Source organism: Aegilops tauschii, chromosome 5 (genome assembly GCF_002575655.3).
Source record: "Aegilops tauschii subsp. strangulata cultivar AL8/78 chromosome 5, Aet v6.0, whole genome shotgun sequence".
Taxonomy (NCBI): domain Eukaryota; kingdom Viridiplantae; phylum Streptophyta; class Magnoliopsida; order Poales; family Poaceae; genus Aegilops; species Aegilops tauschii.
The window spans coordinates 218824179-218842352 of NC_053039.3; the positions used below are offsets into that span (position 1 = coordinate 218824179).

At 49.4% G+C, this 18174-nt stretch overlaps 1 protein-coding gene across 3 annotated transcripts; it reads right to left on the reverse strand.

Moving 5' to 3' along the window:
* Positions 1–5250: 5250 nt before the first annotated feature.
* LOC109752005 (uncharacterized) lies at positions 5251–15223 on the reverse strand. 3 transcript variants are annotated; one of them, XM_020310869.4, is made up of 5 exons: positions 14746–15223; positions 13196–13449; positions 11545–11869; positions 6128–8439; positions 5251–5936 (listed from the first exon to the last, which is right to left on the reverse strand). In XM_020310869.4, the coding sequence occupies exons 2-5, from the start codon at positions 13310–13312 to the stop codon at positions 5556–5558; spliced, it is 3135 nt and encodes a 1044-aa protein (XP_020166458.1). In that variant the 5' UTR covers positions 13313–13449; positions 14746–15223; the 3' UTR covers positions 5251–5555. The 3 variants fall into 3 exon arrangements, with proteins under 3 accessions (XP_020166458.1, XP_020166459.1, XP_020166460.1); XM_020310870.4 differs by lacking the exon at positions 14746–15223 and adding an exon at positions 14219–14620; XM_020310871.4 differs by lacking the exon at positions 14746–15223 and adding an exon at positions 13557–13805.
* Between the last annotated feature and the right edge of the window lie 2951 nt (positions 15224–18174).

An 18174-nucleotide genomic window follows, 5' to 3' on the forward strand; every position in this document is an offset into this window, starting at 1 on the left:
GACCATGTCTCTACATGCTAGGCTCGTCAAGTTTAACCCAAGTATTCTGCATGTGCAAAACTGTCTTACACCTGTTGTATGTGAACGTAGAGTCTATCACACCCGATCATCACGTGGTGCTTCGAAACGACGAACTTTGACAATGGTGCATACTCGGGGAGAACACTTTTATCTTGAATTTAGCGAAGGGATCATCTTATAATTCTACCGCCGTTCTAAGCAAAATAAGATGTATAAAAGATAAACATCACATGCAATCAAAATATGTGATATGATATGGCCATCATCATCTTGTGCTTTTGATCTCCATCTCCAAAGCATCATCATGATCTCCATCGTCACCGGCTCAACACCTTGATCTCCATCGTTGCGTCGGGGTCGTCTCGCCAACTACTTCTACAACTATCGCTAACGCATAGTGATAAAGTAAAGCAATTACATGGCGTTTGCACTTCATACAATAAAGAGACAACCCTAAGGCTCCTGCCGGTTGTCAATATTACAAAACATGATCATCTCATACATCAAAATATATCGCATCATATCTTGACCATATCACATCACAACATGCCCTGCAAAAACAAGTTAGACGTCCTCTACTTTGTTGATGCAAGTTTTACGTGGCTGCTACGGGCTTCTAGCAAGAACCGTTCTTACCTACGCAAAAACCACAACGATGTTTCATCAAGTTTGTTGTTTTAACCTTCTTCAAAGACCGGTCGTAGTCAAATTCGATTCAACTAAAGTAGGAGAAACAGACACCCGCCAGCCACTTTTACGCAAAACTAGTTGCATGTCAGTCGATGGAACCGGTCTCATGTGCGTGGACATGTAAGGTTGGTCCGGTCCGCTTCATCCCACAATACCACTGAATCAAAATAATACGTTGGTGGTAAGCAGTATGACTATCACCGCCCACAACTCTTTGTGTTCTACTCGTGCATATCATCTACGCATAGACCTGGCTCGGATGCCACTGTTGGGAAACGTTGCATGGAAAAAAAATTACGCACACGCAAGATCTATCCATGGAGATGCATAGCAACGAGAGGGGAGAGTGTGTATACGTACCCTCGTAGATCATAAGCAGAAGCATTTCACAACGCGGTTGATGTAGTCAAACTTCTTCGCATTCCAACTGATCGAGCACCGAACGTACGGCACCTCCGCGTTCAGCACACGTTCAGCTTGATGACGTCCTCCGCCTTCTTGATCCAGCAAGACGGCAAGGTAGTAGATGAGTTCCGGCAGCACGACCGCGTGGTGACGGTTATGGTAAATCTATCTCCGCAGGGCTTCGCCTAAGCACTACGAAAATATGACCGGGGGTGTAAACGGTGGAGGGGGTGCCGCACACGACTAAGACAATGCTGGTGTGCTAGGCGCCCCCTCCCTCATATATATAGGTGGGAGGGAGAGGGGAGAGGCCAAGGGGTGCCCCAAGTAGGTCTGAATCCTACTCGGGCTTGCCCTAGCCCCCCTTTCCTCCTTTTGGCGCCAAGGGGGGGAAGGGAGAGGTGGCGCCCCCCCCCCTTCCTTCTTCTAGGGCCGGCGGCCAGGGAGAGGGCGCGCCAGGCCCTCTGTGGGATGGTATGTGCCTCTCCTTGGCCCATTAGGCCCATAGACCTCCCGGGGCCTCTCGGAACCCCTTCCGGTGACCCGACGATTACCCGGTGCACTCCGAAACTATTTTGGTGTCCGAATACCATCGTCCTATATATCAATCTTTACCTCTCGACCATTTGTAGACTCCTCGTCATGTCCATGATCTCATCCGGGACTTCGAACAACATTCGGTCACCAAATCATATAACTCATATAACACTATATCGTCAACGAACATTAAGCGTGCGGACCCTACGGGTTCGAGAACTATGTAGACATGACAGAGACACCTCTCCGGTCAATAACCAATAGCGGAACCTGGATGCCCATATTGGCTCCTACATAATCTACGAAGATCTTTATCGGTCGAACCGTAATGGCAACATACGCAATTCCCTTTGTCCATCGGTATGTTACTTGCCCGAGATTCGATCGTCAGTATCTTTATACCTAGTCCAATCTCGTTACCGGGAAGTCTATTTACTCGTTCCGTAATACATCATCCTGTAACTAACTCATTAGTCACTTTTCTTGCAAGGCTTCTTATGATGTGTATTACCGAGAGGGCCCAGAGATACCTCCCCGGTACTCGGAGTGACAAATCATAATCTCGATTTATGCCAACTCAAGAAACACCTTTGGAGATACCTGTAGAGCATCTTTATGATCACCCGTTTACGTTGTGATGTTTGATAGCACACAAGGTATTCCTCTGGTATCCGGGAGTTGCATAATCTCATAGTCGAAGGAATATGTATTTGACATGAAGAAAGCAATAGCAATAAACTGAACGATCATTATGCTAAGCTAACGGATGGGTCTTGTCCATCACATCATTCTCCTAATGATGTGATCCCATTAAAAAATGACAACACATGTCTATGGTTAGGAAACCTTAACCATCTTTGATCAACGAACTAGTCTAGTAGAGGCTTACTAGGGACATGGTATTTGTTTATGTATTCACACATGTATTTAAGTTTCCGATCAATAAAATTCTAGCATGAATAATAAACCTTTATCATGAATAAGGAAATATAAAATAACAACTTTATTATTGCCTCTAGGGCATATTTCCTTAAGTGGAACCTTAAGTACCTATCATATCGTCTGAGACATATGCTACCCTATATTTATCTTTATGTCAAGTACCTTATTAGCTTGTGAGATGTTATTTATCTTGTGCCCTATCATTATGCTCATATGCTATTTCCTTGCATCTATGCTTACATGTACCTTATTCTGTTAATGCAAGTATTGTCAGTATATAAAATATAGGGGGAGTGTTGATCCTAGTGTGTGTGCTTTGCATTCCAAGGGCATACTCAATTAGTGCACACATCTAGGGGGAGTCCGCCTATATTTTGTAGATGTTGGGTTTGCCTTCTTTCTAGTTCCATTCTTGTGCAAATCCCGCGTTGCCATCAATCCACCAAAAAGGGGGAAATTGTTAGGGCATATTTCTCCCTTAGCGTTTTCGGTGATTGATGACAATGCATTTGCGGACTAATCGTGTGCATTGAGCATTTCAAATATTCTATCATATGGCACAAGACGATTCATGCCCCTCTGAGCTATTAGGAAGACGGTGTTTTTCTTGCGTTTCATTTTCGGTGGATTTGAGTTGTAGGATCACCGTACTATTAAGAGGGGATCTGCTTCGAAAAGATTTGGGCGGAATCAACACATACACGGTCCTTTTGCACCCTCGTTCTTCCCCGGCAATTGAGCTTATCCTTCCTTTGTGCATGATCTTTCCAGAGCATCATAAGCGGTAGTACCGCTCTGCTCAGCGGTAGTACCGCTGGAGCGGTACTACCGCAGTTCAGTGCTAACCCCACTTCCGCTTATTTTTAGGTTCTGTAATTGGGCGGTAGTACCACTCTAGCAGTACTGTGGCCCTGGCTACTACTCCACTACCGCAGAGTTACTGAGTTTTTAGCTACTAAGCGGAAGTGTCGTTCGTGCGGAGCAGTAGTACCGCTTCGGCGGAACTACTGCACTGAGTACCGCTTATATTTTGCTCTCTGGATAGCTCTGTCCCTCGAGCGGCAGTTGCTAGCGGTAGTACCACCCCGGGCGGCACTACCGCCCTGCCTCTATCTTCTACCGTTGGTTCCGGTTGTAGTTCAACACTAAGCGGAAATACTGCTCCAGCGGCATTACCGCCTCCCTGACCTGCTCAGTTGTACTCGGCGCCTGGAACTTCCGTGCCAGCGGAAGAACCACTCACCTGAGCGGTATAACCGCTTGTGCATGGGCTGTGGGTGCATAACGGTTGGATTTCATCCCCATTATAAAAGGGAGTCATCTTCTCCAAGTTGACTTACCTCTTCCTCCCCAAGCTCCATTGTTGCTCACAAGCTCATTCTTGCCCGATCTCTCTCCCTAGCCAATCAAACTTGTTGATTCTTTAGGGATTGCTTGAGAAGGCCTAGATCTACACTTTCAAAGAGAAATTTGATTCCCCCCACTAATCCCTTGCGGGTCTTGTTACTCTTGGGTGTTTGAGCACCCTAGACGGTTGAGGTCAGCTCAGAGCCACATTTCATTGTGGTGAAAAGCTTCGTGATGGTGTTGGGAGCCTCCAATTCGGTTGTGGAGATAGCCCCAACCTTGTTTGTAAAGGTCCGGTTGCCGCCTTCAATGGCACCACTAGTGGAATCAAGGCATCTCGCATTGTGTGAGGACGTGAGAAGAATACGGTGGCCCTAGTGGCTTCTTGGGGAGCATTGTGCCTCCACACCGCTCCAACAGAGACGTACTTCCCCTCAAAGGGAAGAAACTTTGGTAACACATCCTCGTCTCCACTGGCTCCATTTGTGGTTATCTCATATCTTTATTTTGTGCAAGCTTTACTTGTGTTGTTTATCTTGCTTGCTAGTGTTGTTGTTATTGTTAGCATCATATAGGTTGCTCACCTAATTGCATATCTAGACAACCTATTTGTTGCTAAACCTAATTTGTCAAAAAAAACTAAAAATTGGTAGTTGCCTATTCATCACTCCCCCCTCTAGTCAACCATATCGATTCTTTCAATATTGTAACTTAGTTTGTGTATATAACTGAAGCTCTTATTTAGATTCAAACACTGACAATGCTCATCATTAAACCATATCAACCTTGATGAATAAATTTTAATTATTTTAAAATTACATGATACCACATACTTAAATAAGCAAACATGTAACATGTCGGTTGACACAAATTCATCACCAAGATCAGAGGTCATATCAAAATAATTAAATATTGACACAGTTATTTTCATTGAAACAATTATTTTTATTTGTTTCAAACTAGCATTTATACACAAAAAATTCATTGTCTACGCTATACTCTCCCATCAAGTTAAAAGTAAAATTAACACTTCATAATAATTTTGAACATGTGATTTAAGTATTTTGAACATGCTTAAATAAGCAAACATGCCATAAGTCTTTGCAGTTTCCGCATTTCTAAACATGGCTAATGATGTTTGTTGAGAAATCTCAAAAATGTTAGCTAACTCCCTTGTTGATTAAGGAAAGCTTCGCAAAAACCTGCACCTCTTGTCTGAATCAGCCTCAAACAGACCTAACTATTCACGAGCACACAGCGAGTAGAAACCGCACCAAACCACCATAAATGCGTATTCAACACAGCCAGTACACCGAGTACTACCGAGTTTATATTTTGAAGCAAACAGCCAGCACCCATACAACAGTAAGACTCTTCATCAAGCAGGCTGTGAAAAAACTGAGCTTGCTAGAATGGAATTTTCGGCACACAAATCTACCAATCAGTTTCTGTGAATGTACACTGATCTACTACCTCTACAGATGAGAGCATCAATGGAGTGTTAGCCGAGCAATGCGGGCAATCTCTACTTTCTTCTCCTGCTCCTACACATGAGAGCTGTCCATAAACTGTTAGCGGTAATCGATCTTGACATTCTAATCATCCATCAGCTCTTACTTTCTTCTCTTGCCCCTGTAGCTACTAAGCGACGACAGCCCCCCTGCAAACACCGACATTTCCGAGGGAAGGGGTGATGACGGTCGAATCATCGATGGGAGTGGCGAAAAGCAGCCCACGTCACCATCCGGAAGGTCAAGATCATATAACTCGTCAGCGAAGACTGCAAAGTTCGAACCAGTGCTTCTTTTTTTAAGGAGGCCAGGATCACTGGCTCTCAAGTCTAGTGCTATGTCCCTGGGTTCCAGCAGTAGTCCTAGTCCAGGCTCCAGCACCACGCTGTCAATCTCTGTCAGTGATTTCAATTGGCGTCCCAGTGAAGCAATGGTCTTCTGGCACTCTGCAAGCTTCCCGGCTGCACTAGCAAGCTCCTTCTCCTATACAAAGATCATGATTCATATTTAGACATAGAATATTGATTCTCTTAATTTATATGCATTCAGGTTAACAGGTGTGATGTTTGAGCTGCAACAACTTTAGTGGCCCTCTTTCTACTCTGGATCGATAATCGACAAACACAAGTTCATATGAGCCACAATCACCAGATTCAGTATAAAGAGAAATTTACCTGCTTGGTCTTTAGGTCTCCATTTGAGTTTGCAAGCCTCCAGAGTTTCGCGTCCCGAATATCCCTTGACAACTGAGCCTCCAGCTTTCGGCATTTCTGTTCATAATCTTCTGACAGCAACCTTTCCTGCACAACCTCCCCTTGGAGGAAGCTCACCATGTTCGTCAGTTTCACAACATCGGCCTTTGATGCTTCAAGTTGATGCTCCATTGCCGTTCTTTGTGACTGCACAGACTCTTCCTTGGCAATGAACTCCGCTGCTGACAACATCTGTTCCTGCAGTTTTGCTTCAAACAACTCAACCTTCTCCGTAAGCTTCCGGGCATCCTGATGTGCAGACTCAACCTCTGACTCCAACACCCTTTTTATGGCCTCTAGAGCTTCTAGCTGCAGCTGGAGCTCGTCAGAGAACTCCTTTTCCTTAACCACTTCATGCTCAAGCGCTGTCACCATATCACGCAGTTTCACAACTTCAGAGTTGACTAACTGGAGTTCTGCCTCCAATGATTCCTTAACAGACTCCACAGAAAGAGATTTCTCTGCTTCTGCCAATTTTTCATGCAATGCCTTCTCTTTTTCAACTACCTCATTTTCTAGCGCTTTAATGATATCACGCAGTTTCGCTACCTCACTATTTGCTGAACATAGCTGTCCCTCCAATGATTCCTTAACAGCCTCAGAATGAGTTCTCTCTGCTTCAATCTTCATGTCTAGCTGTGCTGACAGTTCTTCATGCACTGTCCTCTCCTTTTCTATCTCACTCTCTAATGCTTCGATAATGCCACACAGTTTCTCTACTTCGGTGTTTGCGGAACACAGCTGTGCCTCCAATGATTCTTTAACAGCCTCAACAGCTGCTTCAATCTTCAGCAATGATTGTGTGGTGAGTTCGTCGCGCAGTGCCTTCTCTTCTTCTACCTGATTCTCTAGTGATTTGATGATGCCATGCAGTTTTTGCACTTCCTCGTTTGCGGAATACAGCTGTGTCTCCAACAATTCTTTAGCATTGCATGCAGCATCTGATTTTTCTTTGTGCTGCACAGAAAGAGCAGTCTCGGTTTCAATCCTCTCTTCCAATGATGCCACAGTCACCCGAAGCTCTGCAGCTTCAGCTGACACCAGTTCTAACTGTGACTCCAATTCCTTCTTTTCTGCATTTTCTCCCAATGAAGCAACAATCGCATGTAGCTCCTCAGCTTCTACAGATTTGGACTCCAGTTGAAACTCCAAAGCCTTTTTCTCCGAGTCCAATTGGTCCACATCTCCCAGAGCAGCATATTTGGAGTCATTTGCCAAATCCAATTGCAATTGCATTTCCACCAGCCTGTTCCTTGCCGCCACTAGTGCGTCACAGGAGATGTCAAGCTGATTTCTAGCCTCTATCAGAGCTATCTCAAGCTCCTTCTTATCGCTTTCAACTATTTCAACCCTCAAATGCAAATCTGCAACATGACGCCGCAATTCTTCATTTTCAGTTTTAGAAGAGTTGTTTCTCGTCACAGCCTTGTCGGAATCTGTCTCCATATCAAAGGTAGAGCTTGTCTGGTCTGATTCAGGCAATGCAGCCAACCTTTCCATCTCAAGGAAATCATCCATTAGGTCGATCTCAACAGGTCTATTCATAATATTTGTTGCACTAGCCTTCGCATTCCTGAACTGATCAAGCTCCGTAATCAGAGCAGATGCCCACGAGTCAGAATTTCTCAATTCACTATCAACAGCGACCATACATTCTGCACTGTCAGAGTGGCTGTCAGTTAGTGATTCTGCGCTTGGCGGAGGTCCAGAATCATTGACCAATGCTGTTTTCTGAACTAGATGATGTAACCTGCGGCATTCTGCCTCAACCCTAGCAATCTTTTTTATACTTTCCAGGTGCTGCTTGCTAGCTGTCTCTGCTGCTTGATTGCTCGAGTCTTTTTCCAGTGAGAGTATCTTCAGATCCTTGGACTGTACAAGGAGCTTGGCCTTGAGATCCAAGTTCTCTTTCTCGATTGACTGAAGCTTCTCTTGTAGATCAGGCTGTGCAGACACGGTGGAGGCTTCTGATTTGGTTGCTGCGAGCTGCTTCTTCAGCTCAGCAATACGGTTTTGCAGCTTGGAGTTCTCAGACTCCAACTCCTGGGACTTCTTGGTAAGTGCATCACGTATTATCTCCTCTTGTTCTTCCCGTACCAGGCGCAGCTGCCTCACGCATTCCTTGAGGGCCTTGTCTAGGTGGCTGACTTGACCCTCGAGATAATCATTTCTATGGGAAGCAGCTTCAAGCAGCTTCTTGATGGCAGTAGCTTCGACTTCAGCTTGTTCCCAACCTACATAAAGGTTATCAACGAAATGGTTGTGAACATTACTACATAGAATAATAAAGCTGAAAGTATCTTCCTCTTCTCTCTTGCAGAAATGAAGCTGAACAGTACTTGCAGAAATACAATCCATCAACAAATTAAAATTTAAGCTAATAAATCAAATATCAACAAAGAACTAGCCATGGACAGGGGTGTGTATTTTTTTAGAAAAGGAGGATGACCCCCGGCCTCTGCATCTGGGCGATGCATACGGCCACTTTATTAATTATTCTCACAAGACCTTACAAAGTCATACAACAGTAAGACTAAAGCCGCCGTCTAAGCAACAAATGTCGCTACACCTATCCAGTTGATGAAGGGGCGCAGATAGCCTGGGCCTAATACCAAACAGACATCGCAGCCAAGCCAACATCTAAGACCTGAGACCCCAACCTAGCCACTTGCCGGGTCTGGGGCACACACTGGTCCGGCGTGCTCCCAGAGGCCGCCGCCGCCAACTGCCACCGCTCCATCTTCAGAACTGTACTGATGCATCAACCTTGCTCGGTCTAGCTATCGTCGACGCCACCACGGCGCCCAACGGCACCTCCTCCCTGCGCGCAAACAGCTGAGCACGTCGCGGTCGCCACTGATACACCTCAGCGCCATGCTACCAAGTACCACCAGCCGGCTCAGCTTGAAGTCCTTGGAAGATCTGTCGTGCGTAGCACCTGCCGACCAGGCATGACAAAGCGTAGCACCTGTCGGTCAGGCATGACTTGACATCTCCACCGAAGCTCCGTGCAAGACGAAGCCGCTCCACCTCCTGCCTCTGACTTACAGCGCTGCTCCACAAACGATGCTCCCAAGAGAGAAACGACACCGCAGTGCCGCCATCGTCCGATCTGGAACACCAGATCCTAAGGTTTCCCCCGGAGCAGCACGAGTGGGTCGACAGTAGTTACACGACGATGCCTTCATCAAGGTAACGGCGTAGAACGCCGCCATCGCCTGCCGTCGGCTCGGTTTTCACCGGCAACCATGTCTCCCCAACTCGCAGCCGGGACTAGATGATGGATCTCGAGATCCGATCACCAAGTTTCTGGCCGGCCACCGCCGACGAAGAAGATGACCACCACCACTGGCTACACCGGCCAAAACAGATCTGCCATGGGTGCCGCCAAGCAGTCCACCAGGCCCTCGACGCCGCCGCCGATCTAAAGCCAGATGACATGCCGCCGAAGACCGCATCGCGCCGCCGCCCGATCCAGGCCAGCCGCCACAGCCGCCGCCCGTGGCCCGAGACAGGGCCGACCGCCGCCGCCGTCGAAGCCAACGCCGTCACTTCTAGATCGGCCGCACCTCCACGCATGTTGGGGCCCCGCCATCCCTAAGACGCGGGAGGGAGGAAGAGCCCCCGCTACCGCCGTCGGCCTCCGGGCGCAAGCCGGCGGCGTCCTCCGGCGGTGGCGGGAGGAGGGGAGGAAGATGGGCTAGGCCCGGCGGCGGCTAGGGTTGGGGAGCCCCCGAGTTGCCCGAGCGGGGGGCGACGCGGGGGGCGTGTCTGAGTGCCACACGCAACTCTGGACAGGGGTGTGTGGAAGTTAGCTATCCATGTGCCACAACCATGACTTGGTTTCGAGATCTTATGGGTTTCAACACTAGCCTACCCCAACTTATTTGGACCTGAAAGGCTTTGTTGTTGTTGTGGAAATTATAGGATGGCTATTTGTGTTGTTCTGTTGTATTGATCTGACCCTCATATGGGGTATATATAGAAAATAGAAGTACATGGGAGGGGAATTCAGAACAAGGAAAATTGGCCCCTTGCTCCCGACCCCCTCGCGCCACCACCCAGGGCGACACCGGGGGGACCAACTCCTTCACGCCGCCAGCCCTCCCGCGAGGCAGATCCCTGCCGCCGCTGCCGCCGGCACTGGCCGCGATGGTGGCGGCGCCCAACGCCAAAAGGGCTAGGGCAGGAGGGTTGCGCCGGATCTCCCATGAGGCGGCTGGGGCGCCTCGTGCTGGGTGTCCTCGCGCGGCAGCCACGGCGGCGTCCTGGCTGTGCGGCGGCAGCCGGCGAACCCATGGCTGGCGAAGTGCTCCGGTTGGATTCTCCGCTAGCTATGCGATGGGCGGCAGCGGTGGTGGCCTCTGAGAGTGCGCCAGACCGGTGTGACCTAGTCCCGGTATTGTGGCTGGGCTAGGGCATCCGGCTTTAGATGTTAGGCTTTGGTGCGATGTCTATTTGGTATTAGGCTCGGACATTCGGCACCCCTTCATCAAGGGGATAGGAGTAGGGACAGGTGTTGCCAAGATGGTGGCTTCAGGCTTAGTGATGTATTACTTTGTAAGGTCATTGTGAATAATTAATAAAATGGTTGCATGCATCGCCCAGATGCAGAGGCCGAGGGTATATCCTCCTTTTCTAAAAAAAGAAGTACATTGGAGGGAGAGAGACTTGGAGTAGAGGGTAAGTCGTACATGATTTAAACCGATTCTATCTTTAAGTGCTAATCTCTAACTTAAACATAATTATACTTCTAACAGTTGTTGTTGTAAATGAAATATGGGACTCCCCTTGACAGAATATATAATTTTCTACTATGGAGCCCGCAAAGGGGCTGTAGATACCGCTGTACGAACAGCAGATGCTGGATACCTTATACGTAAACTTGTTGAAGTTGTTCAACATTTTATTGTGCGTAGAAGAGATTGTGGTACTATCCGAGGTATTTCTGCGAGTCCTCCACCGGAGTTGTTGAATATCAACAACTTATTACACAAATCCCATTTTTTAGAGCGAGTAGAAGGAGTAGGTTTTATTAGCGGAGAAGAAACAGCAAATTGGGGCTTATCAGGACTGATGTTATGAGCTTCTGAACAAAGAAAAACTGTCATTATTATATTATAAAGGATGAGCTTAATTTGTAAGCGCCTTTTCTTATTCTAGCTGACAGAATTCCGTTGGTCTAATTTAGGACTTCCCCATTTATTTTATTTTACCTAATTCTATCTACACCCCAGGGGCTAATACAGAAACAGAACAGTCCTTTCAGTTTTCTGATCATAGAGTATATAAATGCTCAAGAACATATGCGGGAATCATTCGATTCCCTTCAAGCTTACCTGCAACAGCCTCTTCTGTGACTTTAGCATGCTGCTTAACCAGATCCTCTTTATCACTAATAGCCAAAAGGGCAGCAGCAAGTTTTTCATTCAGACTTTTCATGGTCTCCTTGGTCTCTTCATCTCCATTTGATGATAGGTATGATTCTAGTGACTGACCATGCTGTGGAGAAAAACCATTTAAATTAACTCTTGATGCTAGCTTCTCATTCGACAATTTTGGTATTCCAATTTCTTGGGTCTCATCATGCCTAACCCTCAAAGAGACTTTGGGTGATTGACCATGATGTGCTGAAGCATTGTTTGAGACAGGCCTCAGAACCTCCTGCTTAAACAGGAGCAGAAAATTTAAATTCTTAAATAATCTTTTCTCACAAAAATGAAAATATGTGTAGAAGACGTGTGCAGAGTTAGTAATAGATGCCATCTGCACATACTACATCACATGAAAAAGTACCTCGCCTGTTTGTAAATAGATGACATTTAAACATTGACACGCTCTTCAATATGGATGTTCAACCATTAGTTTTTGTAGGAGCATGCTAATAGAAACTCATGAATGTATTTGTAGGACAAACCAAACGGTACTATTTTCACCTTATCAATCCAAATATATCTGTATCTACTAGTAGTAGTCAAAGTTAGAATAGTTTGACTGCAGGAACTTTAGGAAGTCAATTATTCACCTAAGGCAGGAGGAAACATACACATGGACTATTGCAGAACTTAACACCTTCGAAAAAATAGAAGTGAGGTATAAATTTCAAAAGCAGTACCTAGTACCACGTTTTAGTAACTTTTTGAGCATCAACAGAAGTCAAGTTTGTTTGAATTAATGAACTAGATGATAAAATCCGGAGAAGACCTGATCTGTGTATTACAAAATTGTAAGCATACTGTATTCACATCACCGATCAAGTCCTTCTGGTAGCTACCAGAGCCATTTTCTTTAACCATCTATGTGAAACCATTTTTCTAGAAAACGAACGACCTATGTTCTTCAGGCTTTCGATTGCATTTGTTTGCCAATCATTCAGAGTAGCCTATGCCCTATAGTTGGTGCGAGGTCTGAGGACTAGGGAAGCATCACTTAAACGTTTAGGTCCTTTGCAAGGTACTGCTGATATTCAACTATTAGGAAATACACTTGTTTCATCGAAAATCAAGAACAGACTTTACCAGTATTGGCGAACATTCAGAAATTGCTAAAATCCTCTTATGGATAGACATAGAGCCTCGGTTGACAAAGTATCATAGTTGTGGCTCAACAAGTAAATCTTACACAACTGGAACTAATCTTACATTTGATAGGTTGAAAGCTGTTGGCCTTTCTCTATCACAAGATTTCCCACTAATAGGCAATGGCAATGTACTCAACAAACATTAGCATCTGAACACATGTCCTACTTGAATCTGATCAAACTATGAGTTTGTATGCTTTATCAATCTGTCCAAGGCAGCAAGCCTATAAATTCTTTATTTATAATGTAAAGTTCAGAACTTCCCTAATACTAGAATTCATTGCCCAAACCTCGAGAAAGAGCCACATTCAACAAAACGGCTCCCCATGATAAGAATGTGCTAACTACCTTGCACTCATGCTGAGGTGAAAAGATTTGCAGGATACAAAATGAAGGCACGTGGGTAGAACCTGATCGCTGGAGCAGCACTGAGGATGCGATGACACGGGCACAGAGCTCTCGCTTGCCCCAGGACTATTATCCGAAGGCTTGCGCCTCCAGAGCCAACCCGTGCGGTCCATAACCATCAACTATCCGAAAGATGGAAAAAGTGGTTCTCCTTTCTCAGCTACCACCAGCATATGCAGGTTTGATCAATCAACATTGGCACAGGAAGCGATGCAGAAAGATCTCCTCATGCAGTGCTGCGCTGAAGATGACTAATCTGTATCAAACAGCAGCCAGTTGAAAATTGCTAGTATCAGTGATCACTCGTTTATGATACCGACCGACAGGTAGAAAAAGATGCAACTCCCAGTTAATGACACCAACCAGGAACTGTAGTCACGATTGACAGGAACTAATTTTGCAACGACTGAGACCAAGCAGGAACTAGGTTGGATTCAGAAAAAAACCAGCAACCCGGGAATTTGTTTTTTTGGCAAAGCTCAAGAGTCAAAAGTGGGCAAGACCAATACTGACCAATACAAAGTCCCAACTATGCCCTGTCCAGAAATTCCAACTAAGAACAGCCGGCCCGAAAAAAGAGATTGCTCTTCTGCCTTAACATCAGGAGAAGAAGGTGCGAGCAAAATAGTAGCAAAAAAGTTGCAATGCGTCACTCCAAAAGTTGTAGCCACCGACTGCTCTCAACTCCCCCAAATAGAATAGAAACACAAGAGGAATAAATATGATTATTTTTTTCTTCTTCGAGCAACCAAGGGAATGATAATCCTTGGGCAAAGAACAAGAGGCACAATCCCTAAATCCCCAATTCCTCCTCGCCAATCACCTAACCCAAAGCTAAGCCCCGCGCAAATATGCTGAAACCCCCAAATCCAGACCTAACTTGAAGAGAAACCGGCAAAGACCAGCCCCGGGGAAGCGGGGAAAGAAGAAAAGCAGAGCGGCTAGAGAAACTTCATGGCGGAAACCAAGAAGGACGAGTCCCGGTCCCGGAGAGTAAGGCGGGAGGGAATGGGCTGCATTAATACCTGCTATTTAAGCATCACACGGAGCAATGCCCCCGCATCGATTGCAAGAACTCCGTGAACACAACACTCCACTTCTTTTCTTTAATGTTTCTCTTTTTATTTTCTCTCTCTCTCTCTCTCTCTCTCTCGGATACTGGATGGGTGTGCAGGCTGGGCTAGGAACGGAAAGCGAGAAGCGTCAGCTCACGCAGTCGCACAGACGGACGCAGATCGGAGCGAGAGAAGACGAGCCGAAAAGCGGAGTGGGGAAAAAGGGAGCGGGAGGGGAGCTGGAGAGGAGGTGGCCATGGGCGTCGGCACTGCTGCTGCAACAGCTTGGCCACCACCACCACCGCCTCCTGCAGCTTTGGCCATGTGAGATGTCATGGTCCTATACTATAGTACGAGTACTTTCCAGTTCCCAACTGAAGTAGTGCATCGGAGGAAGAAATAAATGCTCGCAGCCGCAGCAAGAATCCAAAGCGGCTCTTTCCCATTCCCGCAACTAAAATAAATGCAGCGAGCGGGAATCCGAGGTGCACACTCACCAGCACCGCATCAATGGTGGTCGCCGCCGGCCGGCTTTGCCTCGCTCCTTCCTTCCTTCCTTCCTTCCCGCACGGGCAGCTCGAATCGCCGACGCTCCGCGGTCCTCTCCCTGTCTGTCGTAGCACAGTATACTACTAGGAAAGGACTACCTTGTAGCCTTCGTGGGTGCTTTTGTTGATGCAACCACTGGATGGGTGGTGGTGGTTAGCAGTGGCGGAGACAAGCCCCAGGCTGCCCGGGCGGCGGCCTGGATCGTGAGGCTTGGCTCCTTTGTTTACTGTAGCAGATTTTACACTGTTTAATACTGTACCAAGTGATTGGCCTGGGGCTTGCCCGGGTCGTGGCTTGATCCTAGCTCCGCCACTGGTGGTTAGTGTTCCTTGCCGTTGGGGACGGAGAGCGAGATTGCAGCAGCGGATTAGGGTTCTTGGCGTAGCTCGGTTTAGTTTACTTTAGTTTAGCGTGAGGCGTGATTCGGTTTGGATTCTCGCGGGCGATGTGGGGGTTGTCGTACGCCTGACGACGCGCGGTTTGTGTCTTGCCCCCGCCTTTTCCTCGGCTCGCCCCGCGCGTCCTTGGCTCGTGTGCCGCGTGGGGGTCCAGCGGTCTCGCCCGACCGACCCCGGCGGCCACGGCCCCCGCCAGCCAGACGGTATGGGGATACTCTGCCGCCCGGTGGAAACCGGACTCCGGACGGCGGCGGCTCTGGCGGGGCGGGCCGAGACGACGACGGCGGCGACTACACCCGTTTCTACAGGCTTCTCGGCATGTAGATGGCGGACGGTGGCCGCGGCGCAGTGGCTAGGCGTAGTTTGGCGTACCAGTAGGCGTAGTTTGCATTTTTTTTATAAATTTTAATGAAATTTTGCCGAGTTCGTGCTAAATTGCTGAGTTTACGACATATTTATACGAAATATCGTCGAGTTGGCATCGACCTGGGGCGACGACGGGGAACGGAGTCGCCCCACGCGCCAAGTTAGCGCGGCTCTTTTTCACCGCCCCGGCCGGAGATGCTCCAGGTCGCTGACGCGCGGTGGCGCGCTGGACGGCCCGGCCTCGTCCTCCTCGTCACTGTCGAGGACGATGATGTTGCCCTCCTCGCGCCCGCGGCGCCGAGCCTGGAGCTCCGTCCGGCGCTGGCGGCGCACCTGCTCGCGGACGTAGTCCTCCTTCGCCCATTTGAGGGCGGCCTCGTCGTCGGAGGCCACCATGTCGACGTGCTCCGGCTTCACGGGGAGCACGCCCGGCTCGGGCTTCGGCCGGACCAGGCGGAGGGAGCGCGGGGAGGGGCGGGCACCCTCGTTGATGATGACGGCGCCGTTGCGGGTGCGTCGCCAGAGCAACGTCTCCTCCGGCTCTGGCTTGACGGGGCGGAGCGCCGGCGAGCCGGAGCCCGACGACGAGGACGTCCCCAGCTCCATCCGCCGCGACATCCAGGAGCTGCCACGACGGCGAGAGAACGACGGACGCGGCGGGTACTCGAGGCGCGGCGTGTTGCCGGTCTCGATGTGATCGAGGACGGCCTCGAGGGTACGGCCGGGTACGCCCCACCACTCGCGCCGCTCGTCGGCGTTGAGGCGTCCGTGGGGGATGATGTCGTTAGCGGAGACGATCTGGTCTTCGCGGCGGTGCTCGAAGAACATCGTCCACAACGTGTGGCTGTCGGCGGCGTCCTCGGCTCGCTCCGCTGCTCCTCCGGCATCGACGAACGGATGCGAGCGATCTCGGCCCGCCGTGCCGCTCCTTCGGGCACTGGCGGCACCGGGACGCCGCTGGCTCTCAACTTCCGGTTCCCCGGCACGCGCATGTCCGGGGGCGCCGGGTACTCGGCCTCGTAGAGGAGGCGCGCCTCCGGCTCCTGGAGATGGCGGCGGCCGAAGTTGTTCGCCGTCGCGCCGTCGCCTGGGAGCCTCTCAGCCATTTGCTCGTCGGTGGGAAGAGGGGAGAGTGTTGCTTTGTGCGGCGGATGCGAGGAGGGATGTGAGTTGTGGCATCCACCGGCGGGGAGGTCGCCTTATATAGCCGCAGCGGGGCGGCGAGAGGCTGCATGCCGGGCGACGCGTGGCGGGAGCGGGCGGGACGCGCGTCGGTGGCGCCTTCACTGCGTCGCCCGTGAGGCATCAATGGAGGCTGACCGGCGCGGCAGCGCGGCAGCCTTGGCCAGCCTTGGCATTGATTCCGGCGGGAACCGGGGCGATGAGGACGACGAAGCGGCGTCTCGGTGACTCGGCGGGCCCGTCCTCGTTCGTGCCAAAAACACGTTGTCCGGCGCCCCAGGCGCCCCCAGCGCGCCGGGTTCGGCCTGGGTCCGCCGGCGCCAATTTCGGCCCAAACCGGCGAAAAATGTGTTTGGGCCGATTTTGGGCGCCAGCGCGAAAATCACCTTGGGGGACGTGTTGGGGCGCGGCTGGAGATGCTCTAAGGCCAACTCTAGCGGACGACCCCAATGGACATTCGTTTGGCCCGGATTCTGTCCGTTTGGGGCAAGGAATGAGGTTGTGTCCGGACCTTTTCTGGGATGCGACGCCCGTGCGTTTAACGTGCGAACGCATCTTTTGGCCGCATTCCGTTCGCCTTCTTTTTCAAACGCAAATATTCGAATAAACACAGCCCGTAGTTCATGCCAGTGGCCCTAGTTCACGCTGACAACACAGCCAGCCTACACGACCTCGCCGTCAACACAGCCAGCGGCCGGCAACACAGCCAGCCTCCAAAAAAATAGTTTTATTGCCGGCAACACAGCCAGCCTCCAAAATGAATAGGTTTGTAGCCGACACACAGCTAGCAGTCGGCACTCATGCTAGCCTTCAAAAAGAACGCGCACGGCTCGTAAATTGGTAGGGCGGAAACACCTTTCTTTCATGGAATGTTTTGTGAACTCTTGTCCAAAAAAAGTCCCTTTTGTTGCGCATCGATCCTTGGATCTTGGCCAACCTCCATCCAACTTTTGTAAATCAACTTATCCGCCTCTTATGAGTATGATCCCGTACGAATGCTCTTCTTCCTCTTTTGTGCTTCCGCTCTTTGGGTGAGCTCGTCGATGAACAATGGCTCGCCCCCAATATCGGCGCCTTCCTCTTCTTCATCACCTTCACCTTCGGAATAGATGTCATCATCTTCATGCCACGAGTCACCATGGTCGTGGGCCTTAATGTCTTCATTGGCAACGTACTGGCCACGGCATCCTGACTCTAGGTCTCATCGGGATCGTAGGCATCGCCGTGCCCACCCATCTGGAAGGCCTTGCCACGCCCTCGTAGATGACATTCTCCATGAACTGGTTGTAGAAGGGGTCGTCGACCGTTGGCGTTGGTGTTGGCATTTCGCGGAACAGGACGCGGAGCGACGACATGGTGGCCGTAGACAGCGGCCGTGCTTGCTTTCTTTGCATCTCGACGGACGGGCAACTGCCGCTACTGGACCCCCGC

Excerpts from the sequence above, each read along its gene's own strand:
- LOC109752005 (XM_020310869.4), bottom strand. The coding sequence starts at position 13,312 with ATGGTTATGGACCGCACGGGTTGGCTCTGGAGGCGCAAGCCTTCGGAT. Across the intron at positions 8,440-11,544 it reads CACAGAAGAGGCTGTTGCAG|GTTGGGAACAAGCTGAAGTC; the intron begins GTAAGCTTGAAG and ends ACCTTTATGTAG. Across the intron at positions 5,937-6,127 it reads GAGACCTAAAGACCAAGCAG|GAGAAGGAGCTTGCTAGTGC; the intron begins GTAAATTTCTCT and ends ATCTTTGTATAG.